Consider the following 22888-nt stretch of genomic DNA (forward strand, 5'->3'; position numbering starts at 1 on the left):
AAAAAGTCTTTTGGAGACAGAAAAATGCATTAAAATCTGCTGGTTTTTTCCCTAGATTTTTACTCTACTTTGGACACTCATATTATTAGATATAAACATAATCTCGTTAAAATCATGACCAGACCCGTGTGTGATGAACCTTCCTCTTTCGAATGAGCCCTCACCCAGCCCACAATTAGCTCAAATAAGGACAAACAACCGATTCGCGCAAACCCATGTTTCGAGCCATTTTTCTAGTGAGATTCTAGTTCCTTTCTAGTTACAAATCGAGGGTAGACTACCCCCTTATGGGGGTAGTCTACCCTCGATTTGTAACTAGAAAATACCTAGAATATTACTAGAAAAATGGCTCGAAACATGGGTTTGCTGGTTTTCAGTTAGTGTCCTTATTTGAGCAAATTTTGGGCTGTGTGAGGGCTCATTCGAAAGAGGAAGAATAGACGCAGCGCGCTTTTCTCACGAGGTTAACGAGATTATGTTAATAACTAATAATATGATGGCCCAAAGTAGAGAAAAAATCTAGGAAAAAATCCCGCAGATTTCAATGCATTTTCTGTCTCTAATAGACTTTTTTGGCTTATGAGATGAGAAAGGCGCGCTGCGTTGAACCTTCCTCTTTCGAATGAGCCCTCACACAGCCCACAATTTGTTCTAATAGGGTCAATCAACGTCTGGGCGCAGATCCATGTTTCGACCCATTTTTCTAGTAAGATTCTAGTAAATAGCAAATATCTAGCAAATAACTAGAATCCTACTAGAAAAATGGGTCGAAACATGGATCTGCGCCCAGACGTTGATTGACCCTATTAGAACAAATTGTGGGCTGTGTGAGGGCTCATTCGAAAGAGGAAGGTTCAACGCAGCGCGCCTTTCTCATCTCATAAGCCAAAAAAGTCTATTAGAGACAGAAAATGCATTGAAATCTGCGGGATTTTTTCCTAGATTTTTTCTCGACTTTGGGCCATCATATTATTAGATTTAAACATAATCTCGTTAACCTCGTGAGAAAAGCGCGCTGCGTTGAACCTTCCTCTTTTGAATGAGCCCTCACACAGCCCACAATTTGTTCTAATAAGGTCAATCAACGTCTGGCCGCAAACCCATGTTTCGAGCCATTTTTCTAGTAATATTCTAGGTATTTTCTAGTTACAAATCGAGGGTAGACTACCCCCTTATACTTTTGTCGGTAACAAGCATGGAATGGTAACAAGGGAGACTGCTACGCATTTGCAAAGTACTGCCACATTGATGCGACCCGCCCTGTGTCGCGCATGCGCGAGAAAAGTTGGGCTCACTCGAAGCACTGATTGGCCACATTAGTGTGATACCGTGCTGCCCTCTCAAAAATAGGCTGAATTCCGGCCCGGCCGGCAGGCTCTGGGCTCGAGCCCCCTGCAGGTGATATTCGCGCCATTGTGTGCACAGGGGCCCGGCTAAATCGGCCTGTCTGGGTCTCGACCTCATCATCCTAATAATATCTGCTAATATCAGAGAGGATATCTAATATATATATAGATACTGATATAATAATAATATATAATATATCTGACATATAGATACGTTACTGTTTTGGCCGCGCAGTGCCACCAGTGGCCATTGGTGGCCATCCATCGCACGAGGAATCTTGGACGATATCGTAAATCGTAACACTGCAACGCACATCTACACAATATAGCACTTTATGGCTTGTGTTTATTGGGTAAAATGCGGCTTTTTGTCTCGAATTTTAGGTTACTTGTTTCGTATACCTAAAAATTGATTAGATGATGAATCTGTTAATAGTTTGTCATTAATTTTGCTTATTGTACAAAGATGTACAATCTTCTTTTAGTGCAGCTTACAACACGAATTTCTTCGAATTGTGTTCTTTTTATTCCTCCAAAAATAATAATGCAACGTTCGTTACGATTGTGCTCCTTCTGTAATTTTTATCATGGGAAAGTATCAAAATGTATGTTACATTTATTAATATTTTCTGTATTACAAGTGTTTACGAAATATTAAATAGTTGTCGTTCATGTAGTTCATAATCATTGCATGTTATCATCGTTGTATGTTTCTTTGCACCATTTTTCAAATTCAATACATTTTTAGCATTAAACATGTAACATGTTATTTATTATAATGAATTATTTACTATTTTAAATATTATTTAATCTTTAATATTTCTTTCAATTTTTATGACAAAATCTATCTTAAGGAAATGTAGCATGTCATTGTATCACATGATCTATAAAGAAGTTCTTAATATATTTTAATTAATTATCTTTATAAATTTAATTGATAGTAATGCATCATCAAATTCGGACTAATGCCACAACAGCAAATTCATTAGGTCGTTCTTCAATAAAGAAAAGAGTTAGGCAAAAGAAACTATATGCAGAGCTACTTGAAGGTATGATTTTATGTTGATAACTTTTTCACGAGTAAATAATATTTAATATTGGGAAATCATTTTGGTATGAAATATGTTTATTACAGTAACACCTGGAAAATCAAGTAATAAAAAAACATCAATACAGAAAATAAAGGGTTCCAATATAACAATGTTGGTCGATAATCATGATGATATCTTACAAAAATCTCCAGATATTGCAAATCTTGCTTTGAACGAAATTTCAGGTTTAAATATATGTGATGAAAACTCTACTTCCCCTAACAATGAAGATAACGCAAGTACTGTAAGTATTAAAATTTGATTTCTATGTGTCTTACTATACAAACAAAAATGTATTTATATAATTACAACAGGGAAGCGATATAAGTATCTTACCTGAAACCAGTAATCATAACAAGGATTCATATAATAATAAAAATACACCTGAGAAATCAGAAAATGTACAATTTACAAATAAAGAGAATAAAAGATGCTTTTCATCGAAGATGTAAGTATGTTTTTGATTTTGGAATAGGTGATTGTATTCATTATAACCAGTATTATGATTATATAGTGTATAATTAGGTCGTTATTTTATAATAATTTAAAAATATGAGCTTCGAGACATCTAAATTTTATTCCATGTTCATTTATATGTTACTATCCTTATGCATTTAATTTTTCTTAATCTAACGGTTAACAAATGTTTCGTATTTAGAACATTCTCAGATTATACAATTTTTGTTATTATAGGAAAAGTCAGAAACAGCCAGAGAATCATAAACATAAAATTAATAACAAGTATGCTTCGAAGAGATATATTGAAAATTTGTTAGCACACATGCAAGTGTATTTAAGCTGTAAAATGATGAACAGAGTAAACAAAACGTTAATGAGGTATAGAAAAGTTATGCTGAGTAACTTAAAATACAGTAGCGAATGTGTTGAACTGTATAATATTGTTCTAGAAGCGTATGCTTTTAGAAAAGATCTTCCGAAAGTATTAGATTTATATGAAATTATAAAAAATGATTCTGTACAACCAACAGCACAGACGTATGTGTATATGTTTGATGCTATGGAACGGAGTAACACCAAGAAAAATCAATTAGGTAATTTCAGAACAGAAAAAGTAGTTTTATATATAAAACAGGAAAATTAATAGAAGCGTTCTTTAGATTCAGATTTATTTCAAAAATTGATAAAGGAAATGAGCATTCATGGAATTACGTTGAACGACATGTTTAATAAAACGCATTTTAAACATAATCAGCGTGAAAATGTATTGAAAGTAATTAGGCTACATGAACCAAACTTCGAACCTTCACGTTCTATAGTGGATTTAGGATACACGTGCAATCTTTTGAACAAAGTTCCCATGAGGGATAACTATTGCAGTCCAGCAGAAGATATACTAACAATGGACGAATTGACAAATGATCTAAAAGTGCAACTTCAACGCGAGGAAGACATTGAAGTGCCAATAGAGAGTATAAACAAGCCTCAAAGAGATATAAATATTATTTTTGAATATGTAAGATCCTTGCTGTTATTACTATGTTTAATTGAACATTAATTCAAATTCATTTTAATGTTATAAAGCATAGTTAGGTTACTTTTTATTTCATAATAACGATCGTTCATTTTTTCTTTTCTGTACTTATTAGAGGGGAAAAGTTGCTGAATTAGAAAATTATTGGAAAGAGGTAGCGTTAGTAGCGTTTGAAAGAAATTTAAAATGTTTGAAAGAACAAGAGCGACATTCTTTTAATAGTTTGATGGTGTTACATCCATTTTTGGAAGTATTAGACAAGGAACACTATTTGAATGCTATAATACGAGAAGTTAGAAAAGTAGCCAATGGTTCAGAAACATTTAGTATGGCTCTTAACTTGTTACATATCGACATAGGAATGAATATTTATAAGAAGTACGAGGTGGGTGGATATATTACACAATTTATTAATGCAATGTTGAGTTTACCTATTATGGAAATATTTACACGACTTATTTGCAGATCCAAAGCAAAGAAAGAAATGGTGTATTGGATAAGATAGTTAAAATTTATCAAAAGTATCTAAAATGGTACTTACATCCTAAAAGTGTAGAACGGTTCGCTAATATGAACAATCGTACTGTATGGCAATATTTTGAAGGTCAAGAGGAGAGCATTGGTACTTCTTTAAACACTATGTGCTACACTTGGCCTAAAGATGTGATTGCTAATGTAGGCAAGTTTTTGTATAATATCATTTTGAATGATTTGATACTGAAACCCGACCTCTTTAAAGGACATGAAGTTAAAAGTTCTATTCCTGCATTTTATACATTGTTTAGACATAAGGAAACTTATTTGATTGAACAGGTCCGTATATTTTGAATATTTTATGTAAATACATTTTATATGTCACAATTTAACCTATTGGTTATAGATTAAACCTCATCCTATTGTATCAAAGATGTACAAAGAAGCACAGTCAGATACATTATCATTTAATTCAATTTTCATACCTTCTAATGCTCCACCACGACCATGGACATCAGTGCATACAGGAGGGTATCTTTTAACATCAACAGATTTTGTTAGAATTATAAATGGCACAGTAAGTTATTATTTCCAAACAATATTTAAAATTTATTGTTCTCAAAATTCATTGTTCAACGCATGAATAATGTAATATCGTTATATTCTCTAGGACAGTTTATGGCAAAAGCTACAAAATACACCAGTACAGCAACTGTATCCAGCATTTGATTCTTTGAATCAACTAAGTTCTATACCATGGACAATTAATTCTCCCATACTTGACATCGTAATAGAGGTAACCGTTTTTTCAATATTTTTATAAGTGTTATTCAAAATAGATGCAGAACGCAATGTTTATAAAGGATCCGCGACTGTTATAGATATTTCAACAAGGAGGTTCCGTGGAATTAAGTGTTCCTCAATCGGTTTCAATGTTGATTCCTCCAAGTCGTTTACAGGAGAACGCTACCGCTCAAGAAAAGCGAAAAATAGCAATAGAAATGGCAAAGTTTAAGCAGAAAAAGTACGAAGTTTATTCTTTGTGGTGCGATGCACTTTATAGGCTGTCCCTTGCCAATCACGTATGTTTTTTTTCGTCGTCTCAATCTACTTCGTTTAGTATCGCATAACAAAAGTGAAGTTTAAAAGAGTTTTTTTTCTTATTTTAAAGTTTAGAGACAAAGTATTTTGGCTGCCACATAATCTGGATTTTAGAGGACGAGTTTATCCAATACCTCCTCATTTGAATCATCTGGCATCTGACTTGAGTCGTTCTTTACTGCTGTTTGCAAAGTCTAAACCACTGGGTCCAAAGGGATTGGATTGGCTGAAATTGCACGTTATTAATTTGACAAGTAAAAAGAAAGGGTCTTCTGTTCAGGAACGTCTTGAATTCGCAAATGAAAATTTAGATATTATATTGGACAGTGCTAAGAAGCCTTTAACAGTAAGCTCTACTTACATTGTAAAATACATACACGTTTATAAGCTTACCCAATTTTAATATGTAATACGTTTACTGCCGCGTGAATTTTGTGTGTTTCATAATATTATTTCATTCGTATAAAACTATAAAGGATCTAACTCAGAGCTAGGCAACTTCTTCGTCTTCACTTCTTGTTTGGCTTTATCTCCAGAGCCAGAGAGCTGGCGGGCCGCACACTGTTTCTTTCGTAAGTCCGAATTGTGGGAGACACTGGTAGACACTAAGAAGTGGAGACAAAAGCGGTGTGCAGCCCGCGAGCCGCCAGTTGCCCAGCTCTGGTCTAAGTTATTATTAATTACTACATTGCGGATCTTTATGCAAAATAAAAATGTTCTGCATTGATTGTGGAAAGCAGGGATAAAATAAAAATTGATTTCATCCCTTAATAACTTCATTACATTAAAGACAACATTACGATTTTCTTAAATTTTTCTAACCCTTTACTGTTTCATATTTCACCCAACCAATTTCTTCATAAATGCATAAAGATCCGCAGTCTAATAATTATCATTAGTTACTTGACAATGAACTGTATGTCATACACTATAATTTAGTTCATCTCAGAACGAATAAATTGATAGTTAGTGCCACTAATTTTGCGACGATCATTTTCAAGCAAGTAGTGCCGGTCATCGCCAACCATCGCAACATTCAACGTGTTAAATAATAAAGTTAATATATATATAAAAATAATCTATAATTGAAGAGGTGTTTGTATCGCACAGGGTAAAATGTGGTGGAAACAATCCGAGGAACCGTGGCAAACACTAGCAGGTTGTATGGAAATAGCCAATGCACTGAAAGCACCAAACATAGAAGAATATGAAAGTAGGTTTCCGATACATCAAGATGGAAGTTGTAACGGCCTTCAACATTATGCAGCACTTGGTAGAGATCAGATCGGTGCAGAAAGTGTCAATTTGTATCCATTCCACACTCCAAAGGATGTATATACCACAGTTGCCGATTTAGTATGTTATGTTCATTACAAATATCAATATCTATACACATTTTTTACCGACAATACATACGTAATTGTATATATTATTCGTTTCCATCGTTTAGATCGAGGAGAATCGACAAATTGATGTCAAAAACGAAGTAAAAATTGCTAAATTATTAGACGGTTTTGTAAAAAGAAAAGTTATAAAGCAAACTGTCATGACGACAGTATACGGTGTGACAAAATATGGTGCAAAATTGCAAATAACAAAGCAATTGAAAGGTATATACTTAATTTCATTTTTATGGCCAAGTAATTCTTGTAATACTCGTTATCCATGTATCTAGATATGGCTGAGTTCCCTGAAGAACACGTTTGGCCTGCTGGTTCATATTTAACTGAAAAAACATTCTCGACGTTAAGGACAATGTTTAAAAGCGCAAGAGAAATTCAGGATTGGTTTACATCGTGTGCTCGAATCATTTCCTCCGTTTGTTGTGAAGAGGTGGAATGGGTTACTCCTCTGGGATTGCCGATTATACAACCATATGTTAAACAATTGAAAAAATCAGATAACAATCACAAACCAAATGAGTTAGTATGAACATATACATATATAGATGTTGTATTAATCAGAACAATCACTTTTAAAGTGACAACGAATTTTATTGTTTTCAGAAAACCTGATTCGATGAAACAAAAGAATGCATTCGCGCCGAATTTTATACACTCTCTAGATTCTACTCACATGATGCTTACTAGCATACATTGTAAAGAAGCTGGTATCACATTTGTTTCAGTGCATGACTGCTTCTGGACTCATGCATCTACTGTAGATATTATGAATAAAGTGAGTAATAGAAAATAAGTATAACTGAGGCGTTCAAATGTGTACTATACTAGTCACTTCGTTCTCTTGGACGTGCTATGTCGCGACGCCGATACTGTTTGCATAAGATCACAGACGAGTTATCTCGCGACGCAATGCCGCTTGCGCGATGCCATGGACGTATTATCTCGCGTCGCAATACCATTCGCACGAAGGATAACACGTCCGTCCGTCCGTCCGTTCGTGGCATCGCGCAAGCGGCATTGCGTCGCGAGATAACTCGTCTGTGATCTTATGCAAACAGTATCGGCGTCGCGACATAACACTTCCAAGAGAACGAAGTGGCTAGGGATGTGCGGGCACTCGAAATTACGGACTCGTACAGTTTTATTAGTGCAATATCGGTATCAAAATCATACCGGTTTTAAGTCCCTGTGACCTACACTGCTGCGCAAAGGAAAGAAGCACCCGACCATATTTAATAGAAAAGCATAAAAAATCAAATAAGAACACAGTAAGTTTTGAAAAAGGATCCCGCAGTTTAATTGGATAGTTCTGAGAATATGTGATACTATATATATCTAATACGCATAATAAGTACTAATAGTAATAATAAATACACAATAAAGATATTGTTTGTCATATATCTTATAATTATACTGGGTGCTTCTTTCTTTTGCACAGTAGTGTATGTGTCAACCCGCACATCTCAAGTAGGTGTATATCATTTTATAATATTTTATAATACACAATCAATACTCCTCGTAGATATGTAGAGAACAGTTTGTTGCCCTTCATACTGAACCTATACTTGAGGATCTAGCGAAATTTTTTGTAAATCGTTATAAACAAGCGTATATGTAAGTAACATTTATAAATAATTATTTTTCTTCGAACAAAATAGAATTATTAAAAATAGGTCTATTTCATATACTTCTTTAATGATACAAGAAATCATGAGATGCTTGTGATATATACCATAGGCGTCCTATAGTAATTACAGAACTATTTAGTTTAAAATACGTTCTTTTATTTATTAAAAATAGTATAAAATATTTAGCACAGTTAACGTAGCTAACACTTAAATGCTAATTTACATATATTATGATTGTAGAAATGTACAGCCTGAACATAAAATAACCCCTGAAGAAATGCACCGTATTTTAACAAGTGTGCCATCAAAGGGCAAGTTTGATATAAATAACGTGTTGTCTTCTACATACTTCTTCAGTTAAAATTTATACATGTGTATAAAATACTTTGTGTATATTTTGAAAAAATAAAAACATCCTAAAAGTATATGTTACATTTATCGTAATTGCGTTTATACCTATTACTAAAATAAGATTTTATTGTAAGTATTCTTAAATTATATAAAATGAATATAGATAAAATAAGAAACGTTGTAATTTTTTTCCAATACAAACGTTTCTGTCTTAAAATTCTTACAATTATAAATATGGTTGCCATCCGCAGTATATACGAGAAAGATTCATAGGATCACGTGCTTGTTGTATAAGTCTTTCAACTTGGCCAGAAATGCTTGACGCTAAACCTTCTTCGGTACCTTGGAGTTTTTGTTCTATTCTTAACAGAGCTCTTCCTGCTGTTTTGTTAGTTCCAGTAGAACCTACAGATAATATTTGTTCTCATGATAAGTATGGATTAGGTTCACACATTTGTAAATAGACTATAGATCTTTATGCAAAATAAAAACTTTCCTAGTCAATTGTGAAAGAAAGAAAAAAAAATGTATATATTTCTTCTTTCGATAATTTTAATAAGTCAAAAATAATATAACATACTTAAATTGATTTAAATGTTTTCACAGTTTTATTGTATTTTTCCTATTCATTTTTATCGTACATGCATATAAAATCTGCAGTCTATTTATAAGAGAGTGAGCATCTCTCTTTGTTGCTTGTAAAACAACTATTGGATTGGCAAGAAAGTAATGAAATAAAACCGAATTTCTTTATTCAAACGATGAACTTTAATCAATAAAATATTTTCTTATTTACTCTTTTTGGCAAAAGATTATCGAACAAAAAGGAAAATATCTTATTCATTAAAATTCATTGCTTGAATAAAAAAATTGGGCTCTCTATTTCACCTTAAAATACCGAAATCACTTTCTTGCCAACCTAATATTGGTCAGCTGAATGGAAACGTAATATTTACTTTGATTAATTTCAACTTGTTTCGACGAGCTCCCACTTTGAATGTTACGTGCTTTAGCAGGTGTTATAGTCCATGTGAACAGTGGATCATACAATAAGACTTGTAGTAAAGTTATGATTATTTGTCTTTGGTCACGTAAAACAGTTAAAGTCTTTTCGCAGCATTGTCTCATCGTCCCTTCTATTCCAGATACACCCATTGCGGCCTCAATATTTTGCGTAAGCCGAAACGGAATAGTTTCAGGAATCGGTAATACCTTACCTTGTTCGAATGCTATACCTAATTGCATTTAATAATATAATAGTTATATTACAAATATCATAATCAAATATATGTATGTTATTATAATTTTTAAGATATATATTTTTACCAAAATCAATATGAATTACTTCAGCAGTTGTTTGGTCAAGTAAAATATTGTTTAAATGTCTATCTCCTAGGCCCAAAATATATCCCGCTATAGATGTTGTAGCTATGCTATGAACACATGATATACACAACGATTCAAATTTTAAGCGAGAAATTTGAGAAATTTTTACACTACAATGCATTTACCTGCGAGTGTATGCTAATCTTCTCTCGAACCACGTTTCAGGAGATGGATATTTTTCCATAAAGAAATGATGCAGTACTGGATGCATATGTGCACAACAGTCCGTAAATGCTTTCAATTTGGCGTCAGTTGATGCTTTTTCCACTGCCTAAAGATAAACATACATAAAAATTCTACAAACTAAATTTTGATGAAGCTATTAGACTCAAAGCAATTTTCATATGTTACTATCTTTTAACGATTTTATTTAAGAATTGAATTCGTTATATTTTCTTACAGCTATTAATGACAATAATTAGTTTGTCACATTGTAAACATAATTTTATTTAAATATATTCTTACTGATAATTTGTCCCTGCAGTCTTTTGCTGTATAATCTTTTGGGTAATATTTCACGTGAAATCCAGAATTGGGATTTGAACCTATCAGTATAAATATAATGGGAACTGTATTATCACACCATTCTAATATTCCCGATCTTTGGGTCAATGGAACAACCTAAAAATTAACAAAGAGAAGAGTATCATACATATTACCTAAATACTTAAATCATTTGATATAGATTTAGAAAGTTTGTTTGATATTTGTAGAGTGAAATGTGTTTTATTACTTAATACCTTGTATGTTCGAATCATTAACTTTCTCCGTTTTGTTTCTTTGTAAGCTTTTAACAGTATATTCATTACGCTAAAAACTTGTTGCATTACAGCATCTTGTCGTAAGTCATCTTTTCCCTTTAGACACATGTATACATAATTTATAATTGAGATTCAACTCAGTTAAAATATTAAGTGTTTAATAAGCGATATTATTACTCTGTACCTTTACTAATTGATATCTTGAAATTCCATCCGTGCCAATACAGATTATCTTTTTTGGTGTATTTAAACCACCAACAGTCTCATATGTTCCTGAATATTTAGATATTCCAATTATGTTATTGTAATTTCTGGACGATTTTACATTTATTGTCAGCGTTGGTACAAGTACATTATTGAAATTTTTAACTTTCAAGATTTCTTGATTTTTCGGTATATTAACCATCGAACCAGCTGTAAATAAAAAATTATTTAATAATGTATCTATGTCTATTAAGTTTAACATTTTCAAATTTTCATATTTGTACATATATTATTACATCATTAAATTCATACTATATGAAAGAAAATAGCTTACGTTTCCTTGTAGAAGTTTCAAGATTAGCTAACATAACTAACGAGTGTGATAACTTTTCCATTTCATGCACAATTAGCCTAATATTTGTTCTTGTCAATTCCTGCAACAACTTTCGAGCGCCGAGCACTCTTGGTTCTACCACATTATTCGCCTGAGTTGTACTATATTCATAATCGCCATATAAATTTTTTAATGCTAACAATACAGGTAACGTATGGTGTGGGTGTTCCAGGGCACAATGTTCCATAATTGAGTATATTTTTTCAGAGAATGCATCTGAAACATTATTTATATGTGCAGCTAATTGTGGAATAAGTGGAATAAATTTAAAAGACGGTATTCTCTGAAGATTCTCATTTAAGAGATGATTAACATCTGTTTGTTTTATGTTGTCTAACCAGAGAGCTACTATTCTAAATATTAGTAAATTATAATCTTCGCTTTGTTGTAACACTAGTAAATAGTATCTGCAAAAGAAATATTTTTAACTTAACTTTTCTGTGCATTAATTAAGTTCATAGTACTATGCAGAGTGAAAACTTACTGTAATGCTAAAGTTAAATAATTATCTCTTTCTTTCTGTATATGCTTTAGTTCTGCAGCATCATTTATATTTTGTTTGTGATTTAGAATAAACGCTCTTCTAACATCTTTGTCCTTACTCATCGACAACGCACTGACTTCTTCCGTAGACGTAATGCATTCTTTAAGACTTTCAAATTGAGGAGATTTCATATGGGCGCATATCTGTTCATATTGAACATCAGCGAATCGTGCTAATGCTACTTGTGTATTATGTAAATTCTTAATGCTATCAGCAGTTTGTTCATTGATAGAAGTGCTCGCATCTACAGATTTCATGTAATATTCTTCTATTACAGTCTGAAAAATGCAAATAGTTATTAAACTGCAAAAACTCGTACACATATTGCATATACCTGAGGATTCTCCGATTTTGTTTCAGCCATCCAGTCACCGTAAACTCTCAGCACCTGAGCTCGTAGATTTGTATCTAAGGTATCCTTGTGCATTAAATTACGTAAAAGAAATCGTCCAATTTCCAAATCATTTCTAAGACGTGCTAACAGAGATTCTTGATAAAGCATTTGATCTTGAACTTTTGGGGGCAGGTCTGTTTGTTTCGCTAGTGCAGCTTTATATTAAAACAAAAATATTTATGTAACATGTTGCAATAAAATTATTTACTACATATTATTATGTCTCTATGTTTTACCTAGCGAACGTGTAGCAATACGTAAATTTTCTTTATCCGCCGCTATTTTTAATATATTTAAGTATGTATTGTAAAGTGCATCCTTCATCTGCACGCTATCAACTAAAGCATTATTTATCTGATACATAATTGTTCTTTGAGTTAATATGGGTTCAATATATTGCAGTTCATTAAAATTTGATATGTCTTGTTGTTGCCATTTTTGCAATACTTTTTCATGTTCGTCTGGTTTTGCTGAACTTAACTCTTCAATTTCACGAATTAATTGTAACTGCATTAATTTTTCATATACAGTTTTGCTGCTTTCTGAAAATTAAATGTATATTGTTAGATAAACTAAATGTTACCATTTATGTTTTAAACAGTTGGTCTGAACTTACCTAAACTAATATTCTTAAGGGCTTTGACGATACTGATACGAGCATTTCCAATTGCATTTTGTATACCTATTTCGTTACCTTCATGAAAGTACTTTAATGCTTGATAATGGTAAAAATGATAATCAGATTCAACTATTTGTGATTTTAATTTACAATCACTTTGTGCCTGGTTTATTACAGAGAAATTCCAATTGCCGAGTCTCCACGCACATTCGTATTGGATATCTTCATCTACTTTTTCATTATGTGTGGACATGGCATATATCATATTGTCAAGTAAATTTTGAAAACCAGATTGATGGGGCCCATAAGCTATTTCTGTAATTTATATTTCATGATTAAACATTTCTACGCACATAAGTTAAGCCACAGTTTTAAAATGGAGCAAAAACATGCATCATATGATATATATATATATATATATATATATATATATATATATATATTACTCAAAACTATTTAATGTTGTATAATAACATTTTTGTATATCTCTTTTATCACCTTGAAACTATAACTTAGTTCAGTTGCTAGAGGTGGGCAAGGACCCGAAAATTGGTGATACTCAGGTACCCGAAATCGAATTCGGGTTGGAAACTCGAAAAAATTATATTGTTCGGAGAGCCGAATGTCATAGATTTTCGGGTTCCCGACCCGACTTCGACTTCGGGTACCCGGGTATCATTAATAGACTGCTGATTTTTATGCATTTATGGCTTATCAAAATTTTCAAAAAATGCTGGAGTATTAAATTCAATTTAGTACGATTTTTATTTATTTTGGGTCTACAAATGCTATTACTAATGAAAATAGAATTTTATTTGGTACCACTTTCTTAAAATTTGTCTACAAAAATTGAAAATTGCATAAACATCCGCATATGAGATTTCATATACATTAAAGAAGTTGAAAATGAAATGAAACAGATTATACTCATTTACCTTTGTTCACTGACATATTTCCAAAAGAAAGCTCAACATCTTGTGCCAGATAATGTTGTATACGAGTCGAATGGTCTTGTAAATGTGAAGATCCGGTGCCACGAATGGCATCGGAATCACCTATTTTTGCATATGTGTCTCTGAGTATACTTTGTATCACTTTTCCTTGTTCAGGTACCAATTCGTAGACATAATCAATTTTTGAAATGTTAGTGAAATTATTATGATCGTTCAAAATATTTTCACAAGAAATTTCTGCATACAATATTGCAGTAAAGAAAGCTGCACAATATTGTGCCGCTTTTGCAATATACATGTAATTCAACTGTAAACAACCACTATCGGCAACTTGTATTCTTATATAATTTACAATATTTAACATACAATGGACGATTTGACGGTCACAATTTGCTGTTTTACAAGTTGCACTGGTAGCTACATTTTGTATTGTGAAGTCAAAGTTGTAGTAAAAAAATTTATTTATACAAGAACACATAGCAGGTGTGTACTTTTTATCAATATGAATTATTAAGAAAATAACTCTCGGTAAAATTATTTCGCAAACATCAATGCTTAATGCACAAACTGAGAACAATTTTTCTGAATAGAATTCTGTAAAACATTGTAGAATTTGACATGTTATTTCTGAAATCCAATTAGCATACGAGCCATTAGTTTCAATTGACCAAATACTATTTTGAGGGTTTAAAATGTTACTCAATTTTGCAGTATTTAAAGTAATTTTTGTTGGTTTTGGACTTTTGTTAGTTATAAACGGTTTAATATAATTTAGAGGTAGCGTTAATTTAGAGTAGCGTTCTTTATACCTTGTATTTAACAATTTTTGTCCCCAAAAAGATGACAATAGAGCATAAAGTACATCAGCACTAACTTTTCTTAGTTCTACATCACTTTGAAATAATAATTCAATCATTTTAATTATTATTTTATATGTTAGTATCTCTATTAAATCAGAACTTTCATTCACATGGCTTTTCTCTAAATATAATATCATTGATGTTAAATCATTCGGACCTATCTCACCTAAACATTTTGATGCTTCAATCGAAACATTTATGTCAGAGGATGCTGTTAATTTGATAAGTTTATATATTAATTGATGCAACATACTCGAGGCACAATCTTCAGAAAATCCACGCAATGTTTCAAGTCTATTATACAATACTTGGAATTCCTCTTTCCTCGTGGACAATTGTTGTCGTAAATGTAAAATGTCTTCTATACTATAATTTATGTTTTTGTCGATCAAAGAGTTCAGAAAATGTTGTATTTCTTCCTCCAAAGTATATGTTTTCTCAGATTTATATTTCAATGCATTATGCACATTCCGGATTTCATGAAAAATAGGAACATTTGGAAATGAATTTAACTTTTCTATTGCATCACTTAACTTATCTTTTTGTTCAATTAATAAAAACTTGAGTATTTCCAAAGTTACTGATCCTTTTCCTGCCTGTGCAACGGGAATTAGAGTCATAACAGTGAAACTCAAAATTTCTTTGATTTCCTCGTGTCTTGTAGGCAATACCTGTTTCACGAATTCATAAAAATATTTGCTTGCTATTTCAAGAAGAACACCATCATGGCCTTTAATTATATGAAGTAAACTATAACTAATATCCTTTATTATATACATCGAAAGTGTATTGAAATAATCTTGTTGCAGTTCTTGAACAATTAGTGTGCAGAAGAACATATACTGATGAAAAGCTTTTACTTTATGTTCTACAAATTTCTGTCTATAAATATTGCTATTTAAATGTAACAATAGTTTTTGCAATACATTTGGACAACTATGTGCCAAAACGTATTGTACAGACATTTCTTCGGTGAAAAAGTTTTCTTCCATATATTTTAAGCACATCTTAACTGTTTCATGTTTAAAATGTGGCGGATTCGACATTGCAAATGAAATTTGTACATTTAACATTTCTTTAAGGTAATTTTCGTCATGCAATCTTTCAAAAAGATAAATTAATGTTTCTTCAAATTTGTCATTAAATAAACTAGAAAACTTTTTAACTTCAAGAAATTCATCTTGATTTGAAATTAGCTTATGAAATATTTTACCTGCTAATTTTTTTTTACCACTGTCATCGTCTTCGTTGATACAGTATAAAAGCCAAGGTATTACTTGTGGAAAAATATTTTCAATAATTTGTTGGAATGATAATGTAACATAATTACAAAGCGATGCAACATTAGATAGCTTGAAACTTTGAAATTTAATAAATGCAAGCATATTAATATGTGTCTCATAAAATTGCTCTTCCGAACTACATTGCACTAACTGCCATGGAAATGACTCTGATGAATATCTTGAATTGTACCAACATGTTATTAAATAACTTAAATTATCTTCGATGAGACTTATGTATCTTATTTGGTTTGTTATAGTACCTAATGCCCTTGGTATTATCTGAATGTCTATTTTTTTGTCCATAATAAAATGTAACATTGTCAATAAAGCACGGCATTGAAATGTTCCATTACTAAATACTATTGCTATTAGTCCCAAAAGTGCGCCTGCTATTCTAGTTTCGCTTTCGTCAACACACATGCTCTGACTACTAATTACTAACTTATTTATCGAGTTTTCTATTTGCATAAACAATATCTCTTTCCATTTGAAATCAATTTTTTTCGAAAGGTATATTTCTCGTATACATTTGATTGCTTCTAACTGCACGATAAACAAAGAATTGGTAAGCGATGATAAAATACTGTCCATTATTGGCATCATATGATCGACCTCATTAGGTACTATATAATAAAGAAGCGTGGGACTGATATGAATAATTCTTAAAATGCATTTGGTAATTTCTATATGAACACGAAAACCATATTTCTTTTTATGTCGATTCTGTTGTGAAATGATGTTTATTAAATCGTCTAAATAAAAATTATAATCTACAGCATACCTGAGAAAGTATGGTAAAATATTGAATATATAACGAACAGCAGTTTCATCTTCCCGACATTCCTGATATAATGCCAATACATCTTTCAATGGTGTTTCTCCGTGATTTTTTGACAAATTTTGTTTGTCGTAGTTTAACAGTGATTCTAAAACTGTAACAGCCATTTTAAAATTAAATGTACGAGACAAATCATACATATCTATTTTGAGCAAATTGTCCATGAGTTTTCTTTGAATTTCACATTTTTCTTCTCCCACGTTCATACAACAAAATAATGCTAAAGCTTTCGATGTTTGTATTCTAATTGTGCCTTTGTCGCAGAAATTACACCATTTTTCCTGTATATTTTGATCTAAAGCTCTCCGTTTAATTTGAAAAGAGCTATAATTTTCATAGTAATCCTTAGTTGTCTCATAATCAGCAATTTCGTTATCTTCAATATTCATTAAACTAAATGTATTTCTTAACATCTCTGGTGTTGAAGATAAAATGATTATCTTTGAGATTTCTGTATCGTATAATGTTCCATACAATATATTAAGTGCTTTTGTGACATTACACAGATACGTATATTTACTTTTTGATGGATCTATGTTCGCCAATAAAGTATAAACAGAGTTTAGATGTGTTTTCATTGTTTGCTGAAGAAATATCTCATCATTATTTATCATATTCAACTGTTTCATCATTGATATTACTTTTGCTACTATAGCAATTTTTATTATTCTTATGTATATGTCATCATTACCACTACCTTCGTCTAATGTGTTACATAACTGAACTTGCAAAGAAGTTACAATATCTTGCATATACAATATCTTTTCATTCAATTTTATATCACAATGAATATCATCTTTTTCTTTGTCAATGAACAAATTTGTTTTGTATTTTAATAGTAGGTAGGCATTTTCAATTTCTTCGTAAGATAGTTCCTCATTATTTAAACAATCACATGAATTGTTCGTACTATTTTCTTTAAATTCGATCTGTTTTTCATACTTCGATTTTGATGTAATACTAATCAGTAACAAACACAACTCATCAATTACTATTTCTGTGGCCAGTTTATGCCAGGGTATATTCAATGCCCATTTTAATAGACATAATCTCACAGAATCTGAATTCATTGTTGGAGAACATGTATTTATGTTAAACATTGTTATATCAGATGGTAATGATAGATATTTGCAAAGTATTATTAATGTACGAAGACTCATAACTGACCATTTGATAACATTTGTAAGATAAAGTCTCAAGAGCACATTTGGCTTTGTTATTTTATTATTTATGATGAAGAGTTGTGTAAGTTTATGAGTTGATATCTCGTTTTGATTCACATTAAGAGACCTAGAATTATAAATTATTATTATTATCTATTTCATTCGTGTAACGAAATATTTGTGTTCTTTTATGAAAACAACAGTGTTAAATAATATTGTTTTATAAACAACAAATATATACCGATGACAAATATATGTCGATTTACAGCTTACAACTCTAAAATTATAAAGAAGCTCGACACGGAATTCATAAAGATTCGACACGACGTGTTATTTCGTTGATCGCTCGCAGGGGACTGCCTCTTTTTATTTTTAAACAAAATCACAACGTAAACATTAACAAAACATTAACGCAATCAATAAAAACATATATAACACTTGCAATCAATAAAAACATATATAACACTTGCAATCAATAAAGACATATATAACATGCACACTTAACATCATTCTTACAATTTATAAACATTTTACCTCAATAAAATATCCCATATTTTATCCCAATATATATTTGAGTTCTCTATACACGTGGTAGATAATATTTTTTCATTTGTTAATAGAATGGCACATAAATCATATAAATTATCCATGATAATTTCTTCTTTACAGGACTGTGTAAGAAGATTTACTAAAATTTTTAAGAATTCTGCAAGATCGTGAGATTTCAAACATTCAGGATATTTTTTAAGTAATACTGTTAATATCTGTATTCTTGGCCATGCTTCTTCACTGTTATTACCACTAATTATGTCAATTAGTCCATCCATTTTACTGGCAATTCTTCTTTTTTTTACTACATTAATACAGTCAGATTCATCGAGTGATGTTCTTTCAATAACAATGTCTGTATTTTCTAATATTTGTTTGAAAACTAAAATAATTAAAAATTTTCATAATTAATAATTAAAGTAAACTGTAACAAGTTATTTTGAGGAGAAATATAAAAATTACCTTCGCTCGCAAGATAAGTAAAACTTTTTGGAAGCACGTCTGCTTTCAAATCTTTTAATATCATTAAATACATACTTTTAAGTATTGCACACCACTTTTCCCAGTTACTAGCATAAGCACCATCATCGACTTTACATATTCCTTTGGGATGGTGAATTTGATTAAAAAGCAGTAAAAGTTTATACTTTTCTATAGAACTTTTTAAACTAATTATATTTGGTAAGACATTCTCGCTAAATTGGCAAAGATTATGTCTACATTCTATTGCAATTTGTCGACATACTGTATGCGCAAGCTTATAAGCTGATTCTGCCAAGATTTCTTGATTTGTTTTTACATCAAGAAATACAGTTTCTAAAATCACAAAATATAATGCCTTTTAATTCATAATTAAGCATAAAATAATAAATTGGATAAAACAAAAAAATACTAGGAATACCGCACCTAAAAATGGCGGTGTTTCTTTCAAGTTTGGTAGAAGATCCGAGTATAAACAACCATAATGTGCAATCATTTGTAATGCTTCTAAAGTAGTACGTTTATTTACAATTGAAGATACATTCTTATATAATAGAATACATATCTTCAATAACTCTTGCCACTGTTCAGGTAACATCTTCACGTGATATGTTCTAAGTGGCAGTACATACAATACCAATATGTGCATGTAAGTTTCATGGTAATATTCATATATACTTGTTCCTAGTATTTGCAAAATTAATGGTATTATATCCGAGCACTTCAGAAGTGGTATTTTATAAGAGTTCGCATATTGAACTGTTTTCCTCATAAGCAGACATGTGTTTTGTCTTTCAATAATTATTGCTCTGCCATAAGAATCCTTAGAAGCATGTCTATCTGTTTCCTTCAATAAAAACAATTTCATCGCTGAATGACATAGTACAAATTGAACACCTTTATGTTCAATGAATCCTAACATGAAAATTGTTACTTACATTCAATACAACTTTATGAACTGTATGGATTATATATGACCAGTTTATAACACCTTGTACATTTTGTTCTGAATTAATACATATCTCGTTTAGCGCTTCTTGATTTTCATATAACTCTAACAAATCAAGCACACACTTCTAAAACAAAACAAATACAATATACTGTAATGATGTTTGGTAAACAGTATGTTTTTAATAATGTATTGCTAGATGATATTGTCAAGCAAGAATTAATTAATAATTGAATGCATTTTAATTTATCAGGCATCAAATTTGTCCTCTGTAACGGTAAAAAAATCTCAAAACACAGAAGACATAGAATTCTGAAATTTTCTATGTCTTTCTATGGAAAGGGGTGCACAAATATGTTTTTAACCCAGTAGTCCTTCAGGATTAATTGCTAAAATTAAATTAGTGTTATTCCTCTGGTCTCTGTAACAGTACAAAAATCTCGAAACACAGAAGGCATAGAAAATTGAAATTTGGTACACAGACAGCTGGTAGGCCAAAGGGGCGCATGAATATGTTTTTATCCCGGAAGTCCTTCAGGATTAATTGCTAAAATTAAATTAGTGTTATTCCTCTGTTCTCTGTAACACTAAAAAAATCTCAAAACACAAAAGGCATAGAAAGTTGAGATTTGGTACATAGACAGCTGGTAGCCCAAAGGGGTGCACGAATATGTTTTTATCCTGGAAGTCCTTCAGGATTAATTGCTAAAATTAAATTAGTGTTATTCCTCTGTTCTCAGAAGGCATAGAAAGCTAAAATTTGATACACAGATAGCCGGTAGCCCAAAGGGGTGCACGAATATGTGTTTTCCCGGAAGTCCTTCAGGATTAATTGCTAAAATCAAATTAGTGTTATTCCTCTGTTCTCTGTAACACTAAAAAAATCTCAGAACACAAAAGGCATAGAAAGTTGAAATTTGGTACATAGACAGCTGGTAGCCCAAAGGGGTGCACGAATATGTTTTTATCCTGGAAGTCCTTCAGGATTAATTGCTAAAATTAAATTAGTGTTATTCCTCTGTTCTCAGAAGGCATAGAAAGCTGAAATTTGATACACAGATAGCCGGTAGCCCAAAGGGGTGCACGAATATGTTTTTATCCCAGAAATCCTACAGGATTAAGTGCTAAAAATAAATTAGTTTCATACCTTCAAAAAATAAGCCAGCCGTTGATTTTTCAGCGGGAATTATGTTAGTTAAAATATATTAACAAGTAATATGTAACACGTCATGGATTTAGAGGGATTAAATAGTGTAGAATACGTACTTTTTTGTCTAGAACTTTCTTACCACTTGCAGTTTTTAATATTTCCTGAATTCTTTCTGAATACTTTGACATTTTAAACACAACTTTGAACAAGTACAACGTACAACACAGCATGAACACAGTTGAACACAGTAAGTACAACACACTATTTAGTGATTGTAGTTTGTAGTGATTCCTACAGATGGAGCCAGGGTATCGCCCAGTATCGCCACTCTAATAGGAGAACTGTTAGCACGAATTTAGTACTGTAACACGAAATAAAGATGTCACTACTTGCAAGAGTAATTCTCAAACAGTCCGTCAGATGAAATTGATGCCTCCTTCTTTTTATTCTATATGTCTATGTTTTTTAACAACGATACAATTTATAAAAAATTCTGAGAAAAATTAAGGACAATTGTTTCAATAATATCGGACTAATGAATTTTTATAAAACTGGTATCTCGAAAAGTTCAATACGAAATATGCATTTTCTTCGAATGTTTCGAGATTTTCAATTACGAGATTTTCACAAACATGTCTGCATAATCTGAAAAATCTGAAAAAAATCTCAATCATGTGTGCTATTAAGTGGAATATTTATAAATTTTTTCGTAATTGTTTATTGAGCATGGTTCGACTAAAAATCAATTACATATATATTATATATATATACCCTGATAGCACAGTTTGGAACTGCCAGGAATAGTCCAGAGCGTGGAGTGAATTTGGAGGGCAGTATGGTTCCAGACGCCGCTTATTGGCTGCTCGGAGCAATGGTTGGAGTACATCTAGAAAGAGTGTGGAGTTGCATGCCAGTGGGCTTCCGAAAACGATTACAGGTGTACAAAGTCCGCCGTCACAGCATCTAGAGGGCAGCTTCTTCCTTCCAGATGGAAGGCAGCTCGTGGAGTCTGTGTGGAACGGCGGATGCCGTTATCACCGACGAGATACTATTAAAGACTGCCAGCCCCTGTGTTATTCCGCGGGACCGGTAAGTGGGCGCGAGTGGGCGCGGGGATAACGGGAAAGTTACAGTGATCTGACATACCACAGCGGTAAAAGTTCCACAATCGACGAGATATTCGTCAAGTGGAAGAAGAATGATATAGTAGAATGCTGACATTACCCATTCTGTAATTGCCTTATAATACTATATGTATATGTATAATTCTCTTATTGTATTCTTATTTCCGTTATTATCACCATTGTAATAATTGTTTACAATATAATCGATAGTTTATAGATGAAGGAAAAATGAAAGTAACTACTACGTAATATTCTACAAATGTATATTGGAATTTAAATAGTAATTTGAACATTATTGCGTTATATACCCAACCAGCACAGATACAGCTCAAAGATAGCAGAAAGATGTCT

The 22888-nt window shown here is 31.8% G+C and overlaps 2 protein-coding genes across 10 annotated transcripts; one reads left to right on the forward strand and one right to left on the reverse strand.

Moving 5' to 3' along the window:
- Positions 1–1193: 1193 nt before the first annotated feature.
- Mtrnapol (mitochondrial RNA polymerase) lies at positions 1194–10121 on the forward strand. The gene is made up of 19 exons (XM_076424870.1): positions 1194–1699; positions 1813–1951; positions 2288–2395; positions 2482–2681; positions 2752–2885; positions 3131–3489; positions 3556–3911; positions 4045–4314; positions 4395–4742; positions 4810–4980; positions 5074–5199; positions 5285–5485; positions 5575–5850; positions 6615–6860; positions 6955–7114; positions 7180–7426; positions 7511–7682; positions 8430–8521; positions 8776–10121. The coding sequence occupies exons 1-19, from the start codon at positions 1682–1684 to the stop codon at positions 8894–8896; spliced, it is 3744 nt and encodes a 1247-aa protein (XP_076280985.1). The 5' UTR covers positions 1194–1681; the 3' UTR covers positions 8897–10121.
- Positions 8812–21670, reverse strand: Tefu (Serine/threonine-protein kinase tefu). 9 transcript variants are annotated; one of them, XM_076424862.1, is made up of 19 exons: positions 21530–21653; positions 20253–20390; positions 19741–20161; positions 19297–19650; positions 18820–19216; positions 14124–18412; positions 13186–13503; positions 12806–13111; positions 12510–12724; positions 12116–12453; positions 11572–12038; positions 11218–11447; positions 11013–11129; positions 10738–10893; positions 10398–10543; positions 10213–10319; positions 9843–10121; positions 9111–9291; positions 8812–8951 (listed from the first exon to the last, which is right to left on the reverse strand). In XM_076424862.1, exons 1-18 carry the CDS (start codon positions 21641–21643, stop codon positions 9113–9115), a joined length of 8571 nt encoding a protein of 2856 aa, XP_076280977.1. In that variant the 5' UTR covers positions 21644–21653; the 3' UTR covers positions 8812–8951; positions 9111–9112. The 9 variants fall into 9 exon arrangements, with proteins under 9 accessions (XP_076280977.1, XP_076280975.1, XP_076280983.1 ...); XM_076424860.1 differs by having other exon boundaries at positions 8865–8997; XM_076424868.1 differs by lacking the exon at positions 8812–8951 and having other exon boundaries at positions 9113–9291; positions 14124–14243; positions 16215–18412.
- Positions 21671–22888: the final 1218 nt, after the last annotated feature.

The sequence above is a fragment of the Lasioglossum baleicum genome, chromosome 6 (assembly GCF_051020765.1).
Source record: "Lasioglossum baleicum chromosome 6, iyLasBale1, whole genome shotgun sequence".
NCBI classification, from domain to species: Eukaryota; Metazoa; Arthropoda; class Insecta; order Hymenoptera; family Halictidae; genus Lasioglossum; species Lasioglossum baleicum.

Bases quoted from the DNA above. Each gene is read 5' to 3' on its own strand.
- Mtrnapol (XM_076424870.1), top strand. The intron at 3,490-3,555 runs GTAATTTCAGAA...AGCGTTCTTTAG, and splicing joins CACCAAGAAAAATCAATTAG to ATTCAGATTTATTTCAAAAA. The intron at 5,851-6,614 runs GTAAGCTCTACT...TGTATCGCACAG, and splicing joins GTGCTAAGAAGCCTTTAACA to GGTAAAATGTGGTGGAAACA.
- Tefu (XM_076424862.1), bottom strand. From the start codon at position 21,643: ATGCTGTGTTGTACGTTGTACTTGTTCAAAGTTGTGTTTAAAATGTCA. The intron at 20,391-21,529 runs GTACGTATTCTA...GTTTTGTTTTAG, and splicing joins AGAAAGTTCTAGACAAAAAA to AAGTGTGTGCTTGATTTGTT. The intron at 12,725-12,805 runs GTAAAACATAGA...TTTAATATAAAG, and splicing joins TATTGCTACACGTTCGCTAG to CTGCACTAGCGAAACAAACA.